This window comes from Gorilla gorilla, chromosome 3, assembly GCF_029281585.2.
Source record: "Gorilla gorilla gorilla isolate KB3781 chromosome 3, NHGRI_mGorGor1-v2.1_pri, whole genome shotgun sequence".
Lineage (NCBI taxonomy): Eukaryota > Metazoa > Chordata > Mammalia > Primates > Hominidae > Gorilla > Gorilla gorilla.
In genome coordinates, this window is record NC_073227.2 from 162,862,273 (window position 1) to 162,883,841 (window position 21,569).

The 21,569-nt window shown below is 36.4% G+C and overlaps 1 protein-coding gene across 8 annotated transcripts in view; it reads right to left on the reverse strand.

Annotated features, from left to right (window-relative positions):
* INPP4B (inositol polyphosphate-4-phosphatase type II B) overlaps positions 1-21,569 on the reverse strand; it is an 809,117-nt gene that overhangs the window by 46,581 nt on the left and 740,967 nt on the right. For all 8 annotated transcript variants that reach the window (XR_008679096.2, XM_055384744.2, XM_019025935.4 and 5 more), the window contains 2 exons: positions 11,319-11,431; positions 6,895-7,049 (listed from right to left, as the gene is read on the reverse strand). Coding sequence is in view for 7 of the 8 variants with exons in the window: in XM_055384744.2 (XP_055240719.1) it covers positions 6,895-7,049; positions 11,319-11,431 (268 nt within the window). In the remaining variant the exon portion in view is untranslated. The remainder of the gene's footprint in view (positions 1-6,894; positions 7,050-11,318; positions 11,432-21,569) is intronic.

The following is a 21,569-nucleotide window of genomic DNA, read 5'->3' on the forward strand; positions in this document are numbered from 1 at the left end:
TATTATAATTTCAAATGTGTTTCTCCATTTGTATAGCATGGTACTCTGCCATAGTAGATATACAAAAGATGTTCACTTTTGACTATGAAAATGACGACCACATATTTCTATTAATGACCTGTTTTCCCAACTCACCTCCAGAGGTGGGGCTCCTGACACATTAATGACAGGATATCCTAACTTGCCAGTGAAAGCTGTGGGAATTCAGGAGTTAGACATTCTCTAGTTCCACAAACTGAGTGCTGAGTGCTGCTCTCTGGGGGCCCCAGATATGCACTAACCCCGACTCTAAGCTAAGCTGTTTCTAGATTCCCCGATGCTATAGCTAGGGCTCTAGCAAGATTTCCAAACCCTGTAGCCCACTAGCCCACTGTCACTGAGAGACAAGCCTTTCAGAAACCAAATGTTAATCCTGAGACTTTTTTCCTAAGACCTCGAAGACCAGGAGAACTTCCCCATTTTAGCAATATCCAAAGATGCACTTTTAGAGAAAAATGTTTTAAGGAAGAACAAGCAGGGTAGATAGAGATGGGGAGAGTGTAGAGAGCAAGGGTAACATTTCTCAGCAGAACACTTCATGCCCACTGGGTGCAGAGACTTTAAGTAAGTCATCTCATTTATCACAACACTCACAAGAGGGCAATGGAGCATCATCTCACCTTCACACATTAGGGAACTGAGGCCTTGAGATTAATTATTGGGTCCACCACTGCACAGATAATTAGTGTTAGAATAAGGAATTAACTCCAGGTCTTCCTGGATTTAAAAACCTGTGTTTGTGGCATAAGTTAAATGTATTTGTTTCAATTAGATTCATTTCCATTGTATTATTTTATTAAGTTAAAATGTATGTTTCACATCCTTCTATGTCTAGGCACTTAGTTAATAATTTTGGGAGTTGAAAGAAGTGGTTGACTTGGGAAGGTGTGGATAAAGCTGATGGCTGCTCTGTACTATGGCCTCCACACTCACAGGGTCTCAAGTTGCTATGACTGGAAAACAAACACTATCAACAAAAGAAATTATGGGAAAGAAATAGACTTCAAAATCATCATTTTTCTGTCAATAGAATACTATGACAATCTTGTCAGGCATGAATATAGGAAGAAGATCGACTAAAATTAGCACATACATTTTGTTCAGGAAGTTGAAGTCCTTTGTAGGCCATTCTTTGATTTCCCCAGAAAGATCAGTTCTCTTTTGGGGTTTATAGTGGATGGCTTATTAAAAGCTACTTGCTCTAACATGATTTCTAAGATGTGTATTCTTTGCAGTATCTTTCAACTCACCTTCAGCTGAAGTAAAAACATCCCAAATAAGGTCAATTTTCATGTTTTTATTAATAACCCTGAGATGAAGGTGACTCTCTCTCTCAGCTTATTCCTGTTATTTGCTGCAAATACTGACTGAAGTAATGTAGCAAACACACCACTGAAACTCTCAAGGGAGGAGACAATACCTAGCAATCATGTAAAAACTGTTCCCAATTACGATGTTCCCTACAAACACATCCCTTTCAAGTAGTCAAAAAATAGCACACCAACATGGCACATGTATACATATGTAACAAACCTGCACGTTGTGCACATGTACCCTAAAACTTAAAGTATAATAATAATAAAATTTAAAAAAGCTGCAAACTTCAATTACCTATGCTGACAATGCTTATAATTCTCTTTAATATTTGAAACAGGATATAATATGAAATAATAGCAGCTCTTCTCTAAAAGTACAATCAAAAAACAAAGAAAAAAATAAGCTCAAGTGGAAAGAAGACTAAAGACAGAAGGAAGAAACTTTTTTATTTCAACAATAATTGAACTACATTACTTAAAAGTTAACCCTATCAGGGAGGAAGTCATGCAAATACATCTTTTACTGACATCAATTGGTTAAGAGTCATTTACTTATAAAGCAGAATACTTCATAAATTATGCTCCCCCAACAGATAAATTAAGGTGCAACATGTTGAGAATATGACATTTGATAAATGAAACTCAATAAGGCCAATGGGCCTTTTAAGTCTCTTATAAATTCAATATTTACTGAAATAGAATGACTAAAGCCCTGTATTGCAAGGGCGATACATAGGTATATGCTGAAACTTACCCTGAGTCTTCTTACTAATGGCATATTAACTATCCTAATTTTAAGGAGCCATGACAGATTGAGAAAGTAACATAGTATAAAACAAAAGACAATTGAGAACTATGGTGTCACATTACTAGTTTGTATAGTCATCATCCTAGAGTTCCTGTTAAGGAAAAATAATAGTACAATGGTATTTTTGTTTTAATTTACTTTATAGAGGTATTAAATTTCCCTATACAATTATTTTTTGTTCAAATATGACATTTTAAAATCCAGTCAAATTTATTATTGTATTTTTAAGGTCCAATCCTAATAGTCTATTAATCAAATATAAGTTTGATTAATAGGAAGTCTGAAATTCCTACTAAAAATGCTTTCTGCAAATGCATTGGGACAAGACAGCTCTTAGCATTCCATGGAGAGTCCAAAACTGAAAACTGAATTCTGATAAAGTATTCTCCCTTTCTTAAAAAAAAAAACCTGCAAATTATTAAGCCACCTTTGTGGTACAACTTGTGCCGTAGGTAATCAAGGTAGAATTTTGCAATACACATACATTTCAAAACTCAAGGAAAGGATAGACATACCAGGTTTATAGTCTTGTCATAATGTCATTAAAATCAATTACTGATTTAAGTTAAAATTGGTTTAAATAAAGTAGACTTTAGTCAAGTGGTTCTCAATCATGGTTCCACCCTAGAAACTAGTATGTGGTGGGACTTTGCCTTTAACAACAACAAAAAAAGTTTTCTAGATTTCTGATGGACCGTGAGGGTTAAGAATCACTGTTTTGGTCTTAATGATACAGGCAACCACTAAGAGATCCTTAGAGAGTCAGATCACCCAGACACCTTGTGTTTAATTTTCTAATCTGAAGAGGCATTTATGCCATTTCATCAAACAGATGGTACCCGAAAGCCCCATCAGGAGTGTGCAGCTGAAAGTAATACTGGATAAGTAGAAAAAAGGAAGTCTGAATTTTTTGACAATTGTACAAAGGGTGGATTCAGGTGGTGAGCTGAAATGGTTTCTATTGTTTTTGAATTAGGATAATATTTGCTTATTTGTTTTTGAATTAGAATAATAAGACTTTTACTTTCATATTCTACAACTTGTGCTTATCAATATGTCACAATCAAGTGATAACTTCATATGCTTAATTTAAAATGCCTATGTATGCACAATACCACCAAATACATAGGACCCCAAAGTTTTAGAAACCCATGTCATTCACGTATTCCTTTATTGTATATTTATTGAGAAAAAATATATACTATGTTCACTGGGTACTGTTCTAGGTACTGGAAATATAGTAGTGAACAAAGAGAAACAAAAATCTCTATCTTCAGAGAGCTGCTTCTTGTGAGGGGATTTCTGAATAAGAGCCAAATGGAGCTTTATTTATTTACTTTCATTTATATACCTTTGCTCATTGTAAATAATTTGAAACTGCTACAGAGATAAGCACAATACAATAGAAAATACTTAATATAGATAAGGACAAAATAAAACTAAATAAAGAGTGATATGATAACCTTGGCGAACTTTATTTTTCCCTTGAGTTTTTATGATGAAGAAACCTTGGTGAATTTTTAAGAAATCCAGAGAAATTAGCCTGGAAGGTGATTGGAGTAATTCAAAGGTAAAATAAACTGCAACTGATGTTAAATAAAATTAAAAGTTGCAGTAAATTCAAAAACATACAAATCAAATTCCTTTAAAACACTGATTTTTAAAAATCCAGAGTTGTTCCCCAGAATGTCTGTAAAGTTCTTAAAAAAATTAAATCCTGGGACCCACCTCAGATCTTCTCAATTATAATCCATATGAGGTCTAAACATATGTATTGCGTTTTAGTATAGGACATGTTGTTTTATTATAAAATTGAACCCAAGATGATGATAACTTAAACTACATCTTGATACATTTTTTAAAATAGATTTAAGGGGTACAGGTGCATCTTTGCTACATGGACATACTGCATAGTGCTGAAGTCTGGGCTTTCAGTGTAAATGTCACCTGAATAGTGTACATTGTACCCAACAGGTAGTTTCTCATCCCTCACTCCCTTCCCATCCTTCCACCTTTTAACACACCAATCAAACATACGTATTTTTTAAATTTCCAGAGGTGGTTCTGATGTTCATTTAAAAACCACTGTCTGAAGGGTGGGACTTGCTAGATGGCAGAGTGAGGAGCTGGGCAAATCTGCTTCCTCTCAAAAAACTCAACTGTAAAATATTGTCAGAATCCAGAATTTTGGGACCCCAGTAATCAATCAGCATTAAGCAGTAACTTGAGAAATGTTTATTCATGAACCACTCACTGTTGCATGTGGGGTAGGAAATTTATAAGAGTTATACGTATAAAAATATCTATAAGAAATTTCTAAGGTGACTTCTTTATCTTAAATTCTACAATTATTTCTAGATACACATTAGCATCAAAAATGTTTATAAAAAACCTATTCAGGGATTGTGATGCTTCCATAATTAACACAGCATTTGCAAACACTTGCACATTTTTAAAGTGCTATTTAAAGAGCTGATTTTCTTAAATAGGGAAGATACTGCATTTGAAACCTTATTTACAAGAGCTGCCAGGACACTTCATTTTAATATATGCTATTGTAGTCCAATCTTATGTTGTAAAATATTCACAAACATAAAACTACAAGGATCATAATTAGCTAGATTATACTGCACATGGAAAATCAGAGTATTAACATCACAGCCCTTGATTTTTTAATTTTTTTAACCAACATTATTTAGTGATTACCATGTGCCAAACATTGTTAATTCCTGTACATGTATCAATTCATTTAATCCTTGAGACACTCCTAAAATGGAGCTACTATTATCATGTCTGTTTTAAAAGATGAAGAAACTGAGAGGTACAAGAGGTTGAGTAACTTGCCCTAAGGCACTAAGAGGCAATGAGAGACTAACTTGCCTATGGGTAATGTATGGCATATAGCCTGGATTCAAATTAGCTGGCTCCCAAACCTCATGTTCATATCTACTCTGCTGTGTTGCCAAAGCTTGTAAACCTATGAGCCTGTGTTGTAAGGCAAAATACCCAGAGGGAAATGAAGGCAGTTATTAAAGAAAAGAACTCATCTTATTTTCTTTAAATACATGCATACATACACACTAATACAGGCCAACACTCACACTCTGGCACGGTCCTCATATACAGACAAAACCAAAAGAAGAATAAGATCACCAGAATACTAGGGATTTGAAGTTAAGCCTTTAGTGTTTTAGATTAAATTTCTAGTGCCTTACCTTAAAAACACAAAAATGAATCATCACAAATGCTATATCATGAGCAAATGTATTGCATATATAATGTCCATCATAGGCAATACCAAAATATATTGTTCTATAGTATAACATGTCCAGTAAATATATAGCCTTTATTTACCTGTTTGAATTATTTTATGTCTAATTTAAGGGTCCCCTCTTCTATCTTAAATAAACAGGCACACCAATTTCATCTTCCAGAAGATTTGTTATGTAAATCAGTTTAGTCCCATGGTGTACCTGACCTATAATATCGTGCATTCCTGCATTTCTCACCAAGCACCTTTGTTCCATCTATAGTGACATTTCTGTTCTTTTTCTGCAGATTTGAAGATTTCATACTTGAATTTGGTATTTTACCATTAGTGCTGAGATATTATTTTTTGAAAGAAGTTTTTATATCAACCAAACATGTTGTATATAGCTGAGATGTTCATGTCAGGCTTCTAAGACATCCTCACACATTTATCAAAAAATTATGATAGAGCTCCACGGAAGAATGAAAATGCCAAGAGACATGAAATGGGATGAAATACAGAACTTCAGAAACCTCTCGTTAGTGAGAAAACATAGAGGCATAGAACAAACACAAGCAAACATCAATGTCACCAATGAAAGACTGCAGCAGTTAAAAGAAAACTGATAGCTAATGGCAGGCTAGATAAGAAGCAACCCTCTCCAGTGAATCACATGACATTCCTTTCTGGGAACCCAGAACCTGTCCCATGCTTCCTAGTGTGCTTCTGAGCTAGGCTTTTCAGCAAAGAGACAATTTCGCTTAACTTTTTAATTAACGTGTGTCCTTGCTGATAGACACTGTGAATGAAGCACTTTTTCCTTCCCATTACGGCTTACAGTTTAGATTTAATTACTGTGGAAATGAATCAAGAAACATGACTTCGGGCACAGCATTTTAAATATCGGCAGAGTAACCATATTAATTCTCTATTTTAAAGTATCAGCGTCATCCCATCTTCATGATGAGTGATGTGAAAATAACTTTAGAAAGGAGGTTACTGACCCAGAGGTTCTGTGGGCCATGGGAATATCACCTATTAGTTGTAATTTGGAAAGCTTTTGTTTGGATAATGAGTTAGTTTTATTTTGCAAGTACTCATAAATACTTATGCATCATGAAAACTTGCTCTTACAGTGTTATATATGAGATTTTCGGGGCCCCTTAACTTGAGCCAATGAGCTAATAAAATATATAATATCATATATAATCATGCATGTCATCAAATGTGTACACAGCCACGTTTTCTAAAAATGAAAAGTTTAGAAAAGTAGCCTAAAATGAGTAGGGGAAATATAGATAGAGATAAAATTATTATACAGGTGGAGAAAATGATCTATCTCTCATGTCATAAGCTATAAGCCATGAAAATAAAGTTCTAAAATATTTAGTCCTCCAATAAAATATGTATTTTGAAAAAAAAAATAAAAACAACTCAAAATGACCTTAAAAGAAAAAAAACTTGAAAAACATGTGAGATACCTTCTCATGCAATCCAGCGCTCGGATAAAGAAGTCCTTGTGTAACTGGTGCTCATCTCTCAAGATTGAGCATTGTTCAAGTGTCACTGACATTGATGTCCTGTCTTTGGCACTTTTACAACAGGTGAAACGAATACCATTCAGTTTGCGGCAAATCTGTAACATAGGTAAAAACGAACGTTTCTTGTTCATTTGTAATACCATAAAGTGTCGGCCTCCTCCAAACACTTCTAGTCTAAACACATCAAATATAAATTTGGGTTTCTGTTAGTTTATGATAGTCAATTGGTTCAATCGGTCTCATCAAATGTAAAAGCATTACCTTTTCGTTTCAAAAGCCAACGCAATGGACCCAATTTACTTAGTTCTTTGTACATGAGGCATGGAACTGTTGAAGCCACATAAGATGTAAACTATCCAGCAGAGGACGCAGCACACTACCCAAGGGGGGTGCCTGGTCTGCAGTGTATGACAATGCTAAACTAATCCCAGCTCAGAAATAACACCGTCATTGTAAAGAGGAAAAAACAAACAAACAAACAAAAAACTATATTCCCTGGATCAAACAATTGATTCAAATCGTATATAGCTAATATTCTCTTATTTTTCATTTAAGAAACATTTGCTAGTATTGGCTTTATGTTATGAGATTTTAAACATCCTCATGGTGCCTCACAACAGAAAAGGGAACTACTCATCAATACTAAAAAGGAGAACAATAGAAATGGCCACTGTTTATTGCAAATTGACTGTGCTCTAGGGTACAACACTAAGAAATTTCATATACATTTGCTCTTTTTAATAAACTTCACAGGGGCCGGGCACAGCGGCTCATGCCTGTAATCCTAACACTTTGGGAGGCCAAGGCAGGAGGATCATTTGAGCTCAGGAGTTTGAGACTAGCCTGGGCAACATAACAAAGTCTCCTCTCTATTTTTTTTTTTTTTTTTTTTTTTTTTGAGGCGGAGTCTCGCTCTGTCGCCCAGGCTGGAGTGCAGTGGCGCGATCTCGGCTCACTGTAAGCTCCGCCTCCTGGGTTCACGCCATTCTCCTGCCTCAGCCTCCCGAGTAGCTGGGACTACAGGCGCCCGCCACCACGCCCGGCTAATTTTTAGTATTTTTAGTAGAGACGGGGTTTCACCGTGTTAGCCAGGATGGTCTCGATCTCCTGACCTTGTGATCCACCCGCCTCGGCCTCCCAAAGTGCTGGGATTACAGGCGTGAGCCACCGCGCCCGGCCGTCTCCTCTCTATTAAAATAAATAAATAAATAAATTAGCTGGGCATGGTGATGCATGCTTGTAGTCCCAGCTACTTGGGAGTCTGAGGTGGGAGGATTACTTGAGCCTGTGATCATGCCACTGCACTGCAGCCTGGGCAACAGAGTGACAACCTGTCGCAAAAAAAAAAACCTCCCAAATTAACAACAAAAGTAAATAAATAAACTTCGCAGAACTCTAGAGGAAGGTATAATTGTTTTCATTTTACAGATGAGGAAACTGAGGTTTAGATGGGTTAAGTAACTTGCACATAACAGAGCAGAACCAGGATTCAAACAGAACTCTACTTAAGTTCAAGAATCAAGTCTTTTAACTTCTGTTATGTTCTGTTTTCCTCTATGGTTCTTTCTTTTTGTTATTCTGATTTAAGTCAGAGAAAAATCACTGAGCATCAATACTCTCTTGTCTCATTGCCTTATGAGTAATAGGGGAATCATTCCATTCCTTTCTCTTCTATCCCATGGTAGGGTTCTAACATGAGATACCAATAATCAACTTCGGCATTACAATGCTAATCAGTGTGCATTTAAAATAGATCTAATGTGATATAACAGAGGTCTTCTTTATTATCTGTCATCAAGCAGTCTTTAAAAGTTGTCCGCCTTTAAAAGAAGGTAAAATAATATAGCTAATCTAGAATTTATTACCATGTTTTAATTGTGATTCTTAAACTTGAATTTATACATCACTATTAATTCAGACCTTTGGTACTTCTATTTCCAATATAAGTGACTAGAAAAATGTGAAAGCATGATGTCTCCATACAATCTTTTTACATCTAAAAAATTCTAATCCTTTCAAATAAATAGTATTTCATTTTTAAAAATTCTTAACTATATTTATAATAATAAAATAGACCATAATGGCTATTTATGAGATAATGATTTTCAAATTGAATTAATATTCCTTAAAATTTATTGTTACTATCATATGCACTTGTCCTACTTAGAATATTTAATGTTCTAAATTTAAAGTCTAGTGGAGGTAAGGGCACTTCCATCAGAGTACACAGGTTAGGCCTTGATTTCTACAATACCTGAACTATTGATTTAACACACTTGATTGTCATTTGTCCTCTTTAAATCTTCACTTTTACTATTTAAACTTAAAGAAGAAAAAACCAAATGACTTTATTTTTATTTTTATTATTATTATTTTTGAGACGGAGTCTCACTCTGTCACCAGGCTGGAGTGCTGTGGCGCAATCTCAGCTCACTGCAACCACCAGCTCCCTGGTTCAAGCGATTCTCCTGCTTCAGCCTCCTGAGTGGCTGGGATTACAGGCATGTGCCACCATGCCCGGCTAATTTTTGTATTTTAGTAGAGACGGAGTTTCACTGTTGGCCAGGATGGTCTCCATCACCTGACCTCGTGATCCGCCCGCCTGGGCCTCCCAAAGTGCTGAGATTACAGGTGTGAGCCACCATGCCTGGCCACTTTATATTTTTCAATTAGAATGTAAAACATTAACTAAAGCAGTATTTCATTAAATAGATTTTAAAAAGAAAGGAAAATAAAAACAAATATCAACAAAACATTTTTGGAAAATATCAAAAGGAATTTCTGTATTTATTTTAAAAGTATCATAAATAGGCCCATGATTTACAAATAGAATATTGAAGCATTAGCTAACAGAAATGCTACTAATCATTCATTCAGTGGTGAATTGTGAATAAATCATATTTGGTCAGTATACACATTTCAAAAAAATATTTTAGAAATGTGTGGGATTTATAGAAAAACTTTTTCATACATTAAAATGGGAAACTGCATATACTAAAATATACATTTGTGTTTATACATGTGTATCCTTAATTTATCTATTTACATAACTTCACAATATGTACATAATGACACATTTATATGTTTGTAAATCATCAGATGGCATGAGTATCAAACTATCTTCATGCCGTCATGTTTTCAGTAAAATAGAAAACCCAATTTATGACCTACCATTGTGAAATTTTTGTTAGAATTAACAACCGTAGTGGTCTTAGAAGATACAAAGAGCAGCCACACTATTAAAAACAACCTTCATGTAATACAGTATGGTGCTAAATGGAACCAGTGTAAATGAGCTGCCTGAAAGCGACATTTCATATTGTTACCTCTGATGTTCTTCCCTGGGGCTCCAAGAAGGCAGGAAGGGAAACTAAAGAAGCTTTCCTCTGCCTTGCTTTTGGTAAATTATTTCATATGGACTCATGGTAAATTATCCATTCCTTTTTCCCAGAAGAAAGTAAGTGATATTGAATTATAATTGAAGCACTGGAAGTAGGGGAAAACTTTCTATGCTATGGCTAGAGAATGAATAGAGTATTCAAGAAGCATGGTTAACCTGAGCTCCAAATTATAAGAGTAACACTGCAGAAACTGCAAACATGGCATTTATCATAAAGATCTTTAACATGTACCTTTCCTGATGGAAGGATGCATTCCTAATGAAAGGATGTTTGGGTCTGAATGTTTAACACAATTCATAAATTTCATGTGAGCTATGCCTCAACGGTTACCAGATAAGAGGCTTAAAAATACAGGGTTTTTTTTTTTGTTATCTCTAATTCTTATAGAAACCTGGGGTGAGAACACAGGCAGCTCTTTTACCCCAAGGGCACCATTAAATGAGAAAGAGCTATACAAAATATAGTTCATTACCCCAAGAGCAATCCATCAGTAATGAATTCTATGCCAACATCTAAATTAACAAACACATTTATAAGCTCATTAACTGAACAATATGTCCAGGAGCCTTACTGAAGCTGTGAATCAGAGATCTGATAACCACATTCTGTTGAAACCATATGTCTCTAAAGCAGCAGTTCAAAATCCTGGGTGATACGGGCAATTGACGTTGCAATACGCAACATCAAGAAACTCACAGACACTTCCTCTGAGTGGAGAACACATCCAAGGTTGGTAAGAATAGCAAGTGAGCAAGAGTCTTTCTTAAGTGCATCTTCTTCTATCTTATGTTCTAGTCTATGGATAGAACTACCAACAAGAGTAAAAATGCCTAATCCATGGACTAATAGAAGATGACACCTGGTAACCCAAAGTGCAGAGGTTGGACCCTGCACAGTAGAGAACTGATAATATTTGCTGGTTATGACATGGCAGGAAATAAGATTTGACATGAGAGTGCTTACCGTTGCAGCCAGCCACATAATTTCTACATTCTTTCTTTTTTTGGATTGGATATTTTGAAGGAGATTTTCTAGTAATGCTTTTAAATCATTTTGTTCCTGAAAATGTGAAATATCTGAAGGGGGAAAAAACAAAGGAGAAAAATAAAATGAGACAGTGTTCACATTAAGCTGCCCATGGAGGTTTTTTTAATACATTTATTTGCAAGCACAACTTTTCTTTTAGGCAGGGTCTTGCTCTGCCTACCCAGGCTGGAGTGCCAATGGGGCCCAATCTCTGCTCACTGCAGCCCAGCCTCAATTTCCCAGACTCAAGTGATCCTCCCACCTCAGTGCCCAAAGTGGCTGGGATTACAGGAGCACATCAGCATGCCCAGCTACTTTTTGTATTTTTTGCAGAGACAGGGTTTGGCCATGTCACCCAGGCTGGTCTCAAGCTCCTGAGCTCAAACAAACTGCCTGTCTTGGCCTCCTGAAGTGCTGGGATTACAGGCATGAGCCACTGCACCCAGCCTCAAACACAATTTTATAACAACAAATATCACTTGAAGCAAAGGGTGTCTGAGGATAACCATACTTATTAATTTATCTGGTTTTTTCTTTACTTACAAATATGCTTAATTCTCTCATTCTCTATTCTGTATAACTATGGTAATATCAAGTGGTCCTACAGTACTATTTTACCAGCATTTTGGACAAAGATGTTGGCTTCTGTCTCACTTTAACAAAAGCATAAGACATAGATGTCATGAGATATAACTTTCCTTTTTTTGCCATTGAGTAGCTAGTCTGAATCAAGAGAATATATTAAATTGAACAACTCAGGGGTGGGAGAAATCTGAAAGTTCAAATAAGACACATGAAATCAGTTGCTATACAGCAAGTGTCCTTGAACTCGGCACTATTAACTTCTTGAATCAGGTAATATTTTGCTGGGAGGAAGACCATACTGTACATTACAGGATGTTTCGCAGCATCCCTGGCCTCTACCATTCGCATGCCAGTAGCAGCTTTCCCAAGGTAACAGTAAAAACGGCCTTCAGACACTGCCAGTGTCTCCTGACAGAAAAATATATCCTGCTTGAGAACCAGCGCAATAAAGAAGCACAGATATGACACGGAAAGCGGAAAAACATGAGGCTATACTTCACAGTATGAGATAATTGGGTAGAAAGCAGGAAATGACACTAGTTGCTCAGATTTCTGCATACTAACAACTAAAGCATGGGTAATCAATGGCATACACTTTATACTAAAAACGGAGACTATGTACGTTATGACCCAAATGTCCCCAAGACTTGGTGAGATGGGATTCAATATTACAGTGATAGAAACAAAAAGACTGTCTAAGTGAATGGTTGGATAAGTACTGTATAGTATGAAAATACATTCTACTGTTGAATCCATAAACTGAGAGATAAATTCCTGAGAGCTTTAACTGAGGCTAAAAACAGGAGAAAATAAGATGGACTACAACTACGTTACCAAGTTTCACTGAAGAAATAGATGACATCTTCCTTACAAGTTCACAGAAACTGACACAAATGAATTTTAGTAGCAATGAGGCTTTGTACTTTTTCAAATTTGTACCAGATGTTGCAGTTTAGCAAAATAATATATCTGAATAGTTCTGGTTTGTGACTTTAGCTCCAGAGGAGAGAGGAAGTATCCTAGTGAACTATACTAGTGATATATATCTAAGAGCAGAAGTGGTTGGTAAGGTGGGAATTTCCATTGAAAATAATCATATCTCATCTTGGATTTTATGACCACAGAATAGAGGAAGGTTGGGTACAATTCAGGGAATTGTACCCAATTAGGGAAGTGAGGTTCAAAACAGTCATATAAAATATATGCATGATTCCACTGAATTTGTTTCTAAAAGAGAAAGTTGTCAAAAGTCATATCTTTACTATATAACTACAGATGATTCTCATACAAAAGAGAAAGTTTGACTGAAGACATCACATTGTGAGGTAGAAGGTTCTCTGATATACAGGAATTTTAACAGGACACAGCCCAACGACAGCCTAAAGATAAAGGGAAGGAGGCCAAATATGGAATGCCTTGAAGGGAGTTGTAAAATCAGACCAGGACTTGGTGGCTAATCAAAGAAGGTAAGGACAATAAGGTTGCTTTTTAATTTATAATCATGGCATGCAAGAAATAAGAAGTCAAGTCCACCATCACTGCTTTTAATGTTGATAAATGGCAACCAAAACAAACCCAGGGGAAGCCATAAATTAGAATTATAAGCAGCCATTAAAAATTATGTACAGGTATATCGGTGACATAGAAAGTGTCCTTGACATTGCTGAAAAGAAGAATTGGCCAGATTAATGAATAAACTTATTTGTGTAACAATGTGTGCTTGTGTGTGTGTGTATGTGCACGTGCACATGCATGCCTGTGTATATGTTGGCTTCTCTTGGCATATGTATATAGGCAGAGTGAAACATTAGTTTAGATATTAACAGTGGCCATCTTTAGGCTGTGCAACTTAGTGTAATGCTTCAACTGCATTTTCATATCATTTTAAATGAACACATATTGCTTTTAAATAATAAGATGATTTTAAGAGCAATGGGGAACAGAGAATGTGCATGAGAAAAAGAAATAAATTCTTTTTCTTGGCTTCATGGTAGAACAGTTCATTATATCCTGAAGAACCTAAATTCTTATGATATAAAGACCCGAATTCAAAATTTCCACAGTCTAGTAGGGTGGGATGGATATTTAAACTATTATTAAATCCAGGAAAGTACACTGCAGGCTATGACATAACTCAGTAAAGATTTGTGAAGCAAGGGAAGCACTGGACAATTCTATAAGAATTGGTGGGTGTGGGAGGGCATACAGCAAAGATAATGCTTTGCAGCTACCAAGAGCATTTGAGGCTGAGGGGGAAAATAGCAAAGGCACGAGGCATGAGCCAGTACTGCAGAAACACGGAGTGTGCAGTTCAGAATGTCCTTGGAGTGGTTAGTCCTGGGGCAAGATTTATGAAGGAGAATCATGTTCTGTTCTGCTGGGGAATCTGGGCTTCATCCTAGAAAATGTGGGCAACTGATGAGTTTTAAACAAGGGCTTAACCCCTTCTGGAAAGCCCCTGAGCTTCTTTCTGAAGTCAGGCTTGTACAAATGGCTTTCAAACCGTTTTGAAAGCAATACAGAATAAGAAGTTTCCTTTAACACGAGATGAAGACATCACATCTGGAGAGCTGATACATAACAATGCAATTTTAATTAGCAATACTTTATTATGTATTTGAAATTTGCTAACAGAGTAGATTGTAAATGTTCTCACCACACACACACACACACACACACACACACAGAGAGAGAGAGATAAAGTGATAAGTATCTGAGGTGATGAAGTAGTAATTAGTTTGACTATGGTAATTATTTAATAATGGATATGTATAATACATCATCAAATTGTATGCCTTAGGTATACCTAATCCTTAATTATCAAAAATACCTCAATTTATAAAAAGAAAAAAGCTTACTTTACATAACATCTCACAGCAGTCATACACACACACCCCTCTGTAACAAAAACCTTATGAAATGATATTTACCCTTAGTGTATACATTGCACTCGAAATTTTTCTATTTCATAATTTTTGAAAAATTGTAGTTCCAACACACCACATTTATTTAACATTTCCTAGGATCAACATAAAACATTTGCAAAGCCCTGAGTTAGGGCAACCCCATGTCCAAAGTGACTGGGACTGAAGTGACTTTTTCACAAAGTTCATAGTCAGAGGAGGAGTCAAGGCTAAAACTTTGTCTCTTAACTGTTGTACCAGTAATTTCTCCCAAATCTCTGCTGATGTTTTTACCATTGGTAGTACTAAAACCAGCTCTAGTATTAACACAATAGACCAAATTCTTCAGAACGCTGAGACTCCAGAACAGAGCATGATTTATCAAAATAATTTTGTTTCTTTATAGACATGCAAATGTTTTAATAAGCCATTTTAAACAGACTATAAGGATCCTAAATGTAAATCAAGCACCTGGCCATCCTTTCCCCATTCCCACCTCATAAAGAGAGTGTGTTAGAATAGACAGGCATGATGTCTCATGGAAATTTCATTTCCTCTCCCATGGTGTGCTTCTTACAAGAAAAGTAATTTTGATTTATTTTTAACATTTTTAGGCCGCTATTTCTATTTCTATAGTGACAAAACTTGCTTTATTCAGAGCACACCTCTGTCAACCCAATACTTGGGTTGTTGCCAGTTTTTTTTTTTTTTTTCAACCCAATAAAAATTCTGCAGACTACAGAAATTCAGGTCTGGTTCAGGAAAGCAGTATCATTAATAATAGCCAGTTTGTTAATAGGTGAGGTTTCAAGATGTAATGATAGATCCTGATGTATCAACTGAAAATTGTGGTGTACCCAGAACGTGAATTGGTTTTAGGCTTAGACTGTGTCTCCTCAAATGTAAATATAGCCAAAAAGTCTTGCTTTTGCTACTCAGTCCTGCATTATTCTAACACAAAATTTAGACAGGGCAGCTGAGTCTCTATGCATATCTCCATAATAGTATTCTTTTTTTTTTTCAAATGGAGTTTAAGAAAGTATTCAGAGGTAAAAGTTACAAGAATGTTTATTGCATTATTGTTTATAATTTTAAATAGCAAAAAAGCTTTAATATGTTCATAAAGAGTAAGAATAAACCAATATATTAATGCAAAGTAATATAAGTAAAAAGGATACACAAATGCCATATGTGTCAACATGGATATATCACAAAAACAATATTGAGCAAAAAAGCACAAATTATAGAAAGATTCATACAAAACAATAGCAATAATATAGTTAAATGTGCAAAACTGTACCATATTTTTATGGATACATAAATATAGAGTAAAATGTGTATGAGGATGCAAAACATCAAATTCAGGATATTGGTGTTCTCATAGGAGGGGAGGATTAAGGGTGGTAACCTGGAGGGGTACAAAGGGAGATTTTACCCTATCTGTAAATATTTGTTTCTTACGAAAATTCCAAAGCTGAGCAATGGGTTCCCAAATGTGTGCTATGTATGATTTGTTCTTTTTTTTTGAAACTTTTATAATTGCTTTTCAAAAACAGCACTGAGCCAAGATTCCAGGAAAGTGATTTCTAATGCCAGTTCTACTGCTGCTTTGACGTGTAGTCTTGGGCAAATTGCTTAACCCTCTGTCCCTATTTCCTCAACTGCAAAATAAGGGCAAGAATCCGGTCATGCGTCATTGACCAGTAATGGAAAACAATGAATAAAAGTCTTGGCAGAAAAGGCTACATTATTAAATTCTGTGTCACCTCTGAAAAACAGAAGAAGATATTAGTAGCACTTAAAAAAGAGTTCATAGCCTCAGATGGGAAGCCTACTTTCTCAGGTAAAAGTCAGAATGTATCCAAAGTAAGAAACAGTCTCCTCACACACATGCAGTCACATACCCCAGTCACAAACATTCACAAACCCCATGACTATTCTCCTACCTCCCCAATGGAACAGAACAATCAAGTTGAAAGTCAGGTTTTAGGGCCTATATCCTCCTTGTTAGGTCGAATAGGTTTCTTCAACGAGAAGAGCTCTGACTTTGACATTGACCTGAATCACAGGCAGGGTATTAATAAGTAAACAGGAATGGAACCGTGGCCTTTTAGCTCACTGAACTGTGATGCTAATGATGTCAAATAGCTTCATTCTCTTATGGCCAAATAACTGTGTGGCCAGAAACTGTTCCAAGATGAATCAGAAATTATGGCTGCCTTCCCAGTCCCTAATCTACTCACTTCCCACACTAAGTGGCAGATACAAAATTGCCATGGGATGCACCACACTCCCACTCTGACGTCCATTGGTGTGATCCATACCCCTTGAAATCAAGACTAGTTCACGAATGGACATGATCTAAACCAGTTGGCACTAAATTCTCATCTTAGCAACTGTTTTAAGGATATGCAAGTGGCCTGTGCTGTTCCAGTTGAGTGAAGCTCCTGAAGAGGAAAGGAACCTCTTCTTAGCCCTTTGGTTGAGCGTGGGGTTAGCTCATAACAGCCATCTTTTAGCCACAAGGAGACCAGATGCAGGATAAAATTAACATAAGAGATAAGAGCAGCCTAATGATAAAATACAAAGAAGATATTGTTTTTTTTTGTTTTTGTTTTTTTGTTTTTTGAGACTGAGTCTTACTTTATCACTCAGGCTGGAGTGCAGTGGTGTGACCTCGGCTCACTGCAACCTCTGCCTCCCTGGTTCAAGGGGTTCTCCCACCTCAGCCTCCCAAGTAGCTGGGATTACAGGCACCCGCCATCATGCCTGGCTAATTTTTGTATTTTTATAGAAATGCGGGTTTCACCATGTTGGCTGGGCTGGTCTCGAACTCCTGACCTCAGGTGATCCACCCGCCTAGGCCTCCCAAAGTGCTGGGATTACAGGCATGAGCCACCGCGCCCATCCTGAGATATTGTTTTATACTGCTGAGTCACTGAACCAACCCTCTCTTGAAACCTACCTTACTGCTAGAATTTTCAGTGAGGTTTATCAGCAAGTTTTCTTTATTGTTTAAGTTGGTTTGAATTAAGACTTTTTGTCATTTGCAATCAAAAGCATTCTAAGGTAAGCAAATTGTTATATATGTATATTCAACATTGACCAGCCACAGTACGAATGTGTACTGTTGATTTAGAATGAGGAAAGGACAAGTCAGAGTACTTCTGGAGGGCAGCAAATCTATCACACCTGCAGTGATGGGTTTAAAACATAGTTCTACATTCTTCGACACTTTTTATTGAGAGACGTGGAATGTATGTCTCCTCAGGTTGAATCTGGGTGGGCTTCTGACGTCTTTTGACTAATGAAGTATGACGGAAGTAATGCTCTGTGGCTTCTGAGGCCAGGTCTGAATTGATTATGCCTCTCCTGCCTGATAATTCTCTTGGAACTTGCCGACTGTATTCCTCATTTTGAGATGCTCCCTATAAGAACCCAGCCACTATGCTGGAAGAAGCCCAAGCCACATGGAAGGTCTTGTTTAGGTGCTTAAGTCAACAGTCACAGCTGAGCCCAGCCTTTGAGTGAGGTTATCCCAGGTGCCATAATGTGAGTACAGAAACCTCCAGATGCCTCCAGTTCTCAGCCCCCAGGTATTCTTCCTTCCATCTGAAGGTCATGGACATCATGGAGCAGAGACAAACCATCCCCAGTTTCCCTTTCTGATACCTAACCCACAGAATCTGTGAGCATAAATAAAATGATTCTGATTTTATAACAGTAAACTTGAGGTAGCTTGTTATCTGGCAATAAACAACCAGAACAGAACAGCTACAATAAAAACAGTTTAAAGAGCTTGTACTTCTAAGTATGAAAAAGTTAACATGATGAACACTGCTTTCACTGCCTACTCTGGTGAGTACTATAGTCTGTAACATCAAGTCTCTTCTACAATTAATTCTAAAATAATTATAGTTAATTGTACTAGCAAGCAGACAAATGCAATTAGGTAAAAGCCATTGAGATATCTTAAAACTGAAAATTATGTTGTTTTAGATACTGTAAAATCTTGAAAAATAAGAACAGACAAAACTCCACCAAAACCAGCTTTATTTAAATTGCATTTCCAATTTTCAATTTATGAAGAAGGCAATACAAAAAAATCAAATGTCAAGATCCCATCCTGGTCTGAGTTGAATATTTTTGACCTACACACTTTCAGTGTCTTGTCTTAAACAAATTTCAAGGTTGCATCACCCATAGCAAAAGGAAAAAAACAAACTTTAAAAGTAATTTTTAAATTATATCCAAAGCAATATATTAAAAATTCTTTGAAATTTCCTCAATCAACATTATACATTGGAGACCATGGAATATGGTGTTCAGGGAGAAGAATATGACGATAACATATTTTTTCCTGTTTATATTTTTTTAAAGACAGCATTCATAATTTGATTTCAGAATTTTCAAACAATTTAAAGTCATGTCAAAAAATCTAAAGATGATTTGTTAAATGGCTCTCCAACTCTAAACTCCAGTCTCCTCAAGATGCCTAAGATAGTTCAAGCACAGACGATAGAGCAGAGTGGGAAAGGAAACAGGAGTATGAGAAGGGCTTTACACAAATCCCCAGTTCAGTCTTCTTGTGAGCCAAGTTAAACTGGGTGAACAACTACTTTTGCCCATACTCAAGTGGCCTAGGTGCTGGCAATGAAGGCAGTTTAATGGCCTCGTTTGTTTCACCTAGTCAAACTCCCTCGTCCCTGCATTTTACCCCAACGATAGCCCTAGCAATAAATGGCCCCTTGAGAGTGCATTCTCCACACAGAAGTCTGAAAAACAGACTAAGAATGGATTTCTCAAAATTTAGGCAGAGAAGGGACACAGCTTTTGAGGTGATTTCAGTGTCTTACCTCCCTGCCCATGCAAGAGCCAGACTGCTAGTGAAATACACCAAGGTCAGATGACAGCCCAGGGAGGCAGACACATAACCAGCCCTTCTCCAAAAACCAAGGGCTCACCTTTTCCATGCCTCTCCTGCTGCCTATAATGTGGAAGGAATTAAATCACAAACTGTAAGAAAGTCAGAGAAAAAGGGAGATGGTTGAGAAGATTGGGGCTTTTTCCAATAGTCACAGTATGTGGCCTACCTCTTCAGGCTCCTGGAGGCAAGGAAGAATGAGGTCTTGAATCTCTCTTACTATATAGAATAAGTTAAATTAATAATTTCTGAGGTATTAGGTATAAATGAGGTAAAATACAGGAAGATGATGAAAATAAAGCTGTGTTGGAAGGCTCCAAAATGGGGAAAGAGGTAATAAGAATATGAAACCTATAATTTATTCCATTCATACGGCTCCCTTTTTTGACTTGATGTGGTCTCTGATTTGGTAATCTGGGACACTCATATATTTACAGTTTATCAATGGCAACAAAACATATTAATCTACTAATGTGCTCACACCGTTATTTTCCGACCCACTTGATAAAGATAACTTTATCCTTGAGACTTCGATTTCTCACCCTTACTTAGCCTCTAAGGAGAGTTTCACTCTATCTGACATTCTGTGATGCAGAATTGGGAGAATGACAAAATAACGGCGGAAGAAAAAGTGGACTGGAAACAAAAGACCTTGCAGTTGTGGTTCAGGGAGGAGGAGAATGGTAAATAAAGAGTGAATGTTTGGAAGAGTGCTATGCCAAATAGCTGAGTGAATTACAGAGTTGGAAAACTGGATCTAAAAAGTGAAATAAGAATTTGTTAATTGTCTTTAATTTGATGTTTCATTGAAGGTTAGAACTAACGTAGTCACCTTTAATTGTTTTTCTGTTGATTGGACATCATACTAACAACTTCTTGTTAACAAGAAGTTAAATTCAGATATTTATTTCCAAAAGGGATGATGAGTCTCAATATTTTCAGTATCCATCTTACTTTGCAGTGTTGGACCAAAGAACTTATCCTAATGATGATTTCAGGAGCTCACCTATAGGGGCATTCCAGAAAGAAAAAAGTATGCTTTGTTTGAAAGATTATCAGAGAATCAGTGATTTCACAAAAAAATTTAGATAAGTCAATATAGATTGCAAAGACTATAGAAATGACAGAGAAGGAGAGAGGCTATTGGATAGGGATGAAGTTTGGTTCAAACAATTGAAAAAGCTTCATGATCAAATTTAACTAGATTGTTGTTTGTTTCTGTTGTTTGTACACAGCAGAAATATAACTCTGTTGAAAAGCTCAGTGTACCACAATTATCATCTTAACCATCTCTCTAATATTCATAAGTACATGTGACACTTTTTAGTCACAGAAATTGACAGTGGAAATTTTAATATTAACTTCTTTTCCCTGGTGAGATAATGGTAGAATTTACTTTGAAGTACAAGGTGTATACAAAGTAATTATTCTCATTTGGCTGACAATGAAATGCAGGCATTGAAAACACCAAATGACTCACCTAAGTGAGCTTTCAATTGAATTTATGTCTTTTGATTTCATGCCATTATGTGCAGACTTACTAGACTGGTATACTGGGAGGCCAGCCAATCTTTGATGAGTAGTAGAATCTGGAATGCAAGAGTTAGACATTCAAAAAAGATGAGAGCCTCAGTGAAGAGAAAATAATAAAGAAAATGTAAGGATGATTGAAAGGCAAGAAAATCTAAGTTTGTACCTACACATACTACGACAGAATAAGGCTAGCTAAAAGATTTGATGACTATAATTTATGAAGACCACCAAATAACATAGACA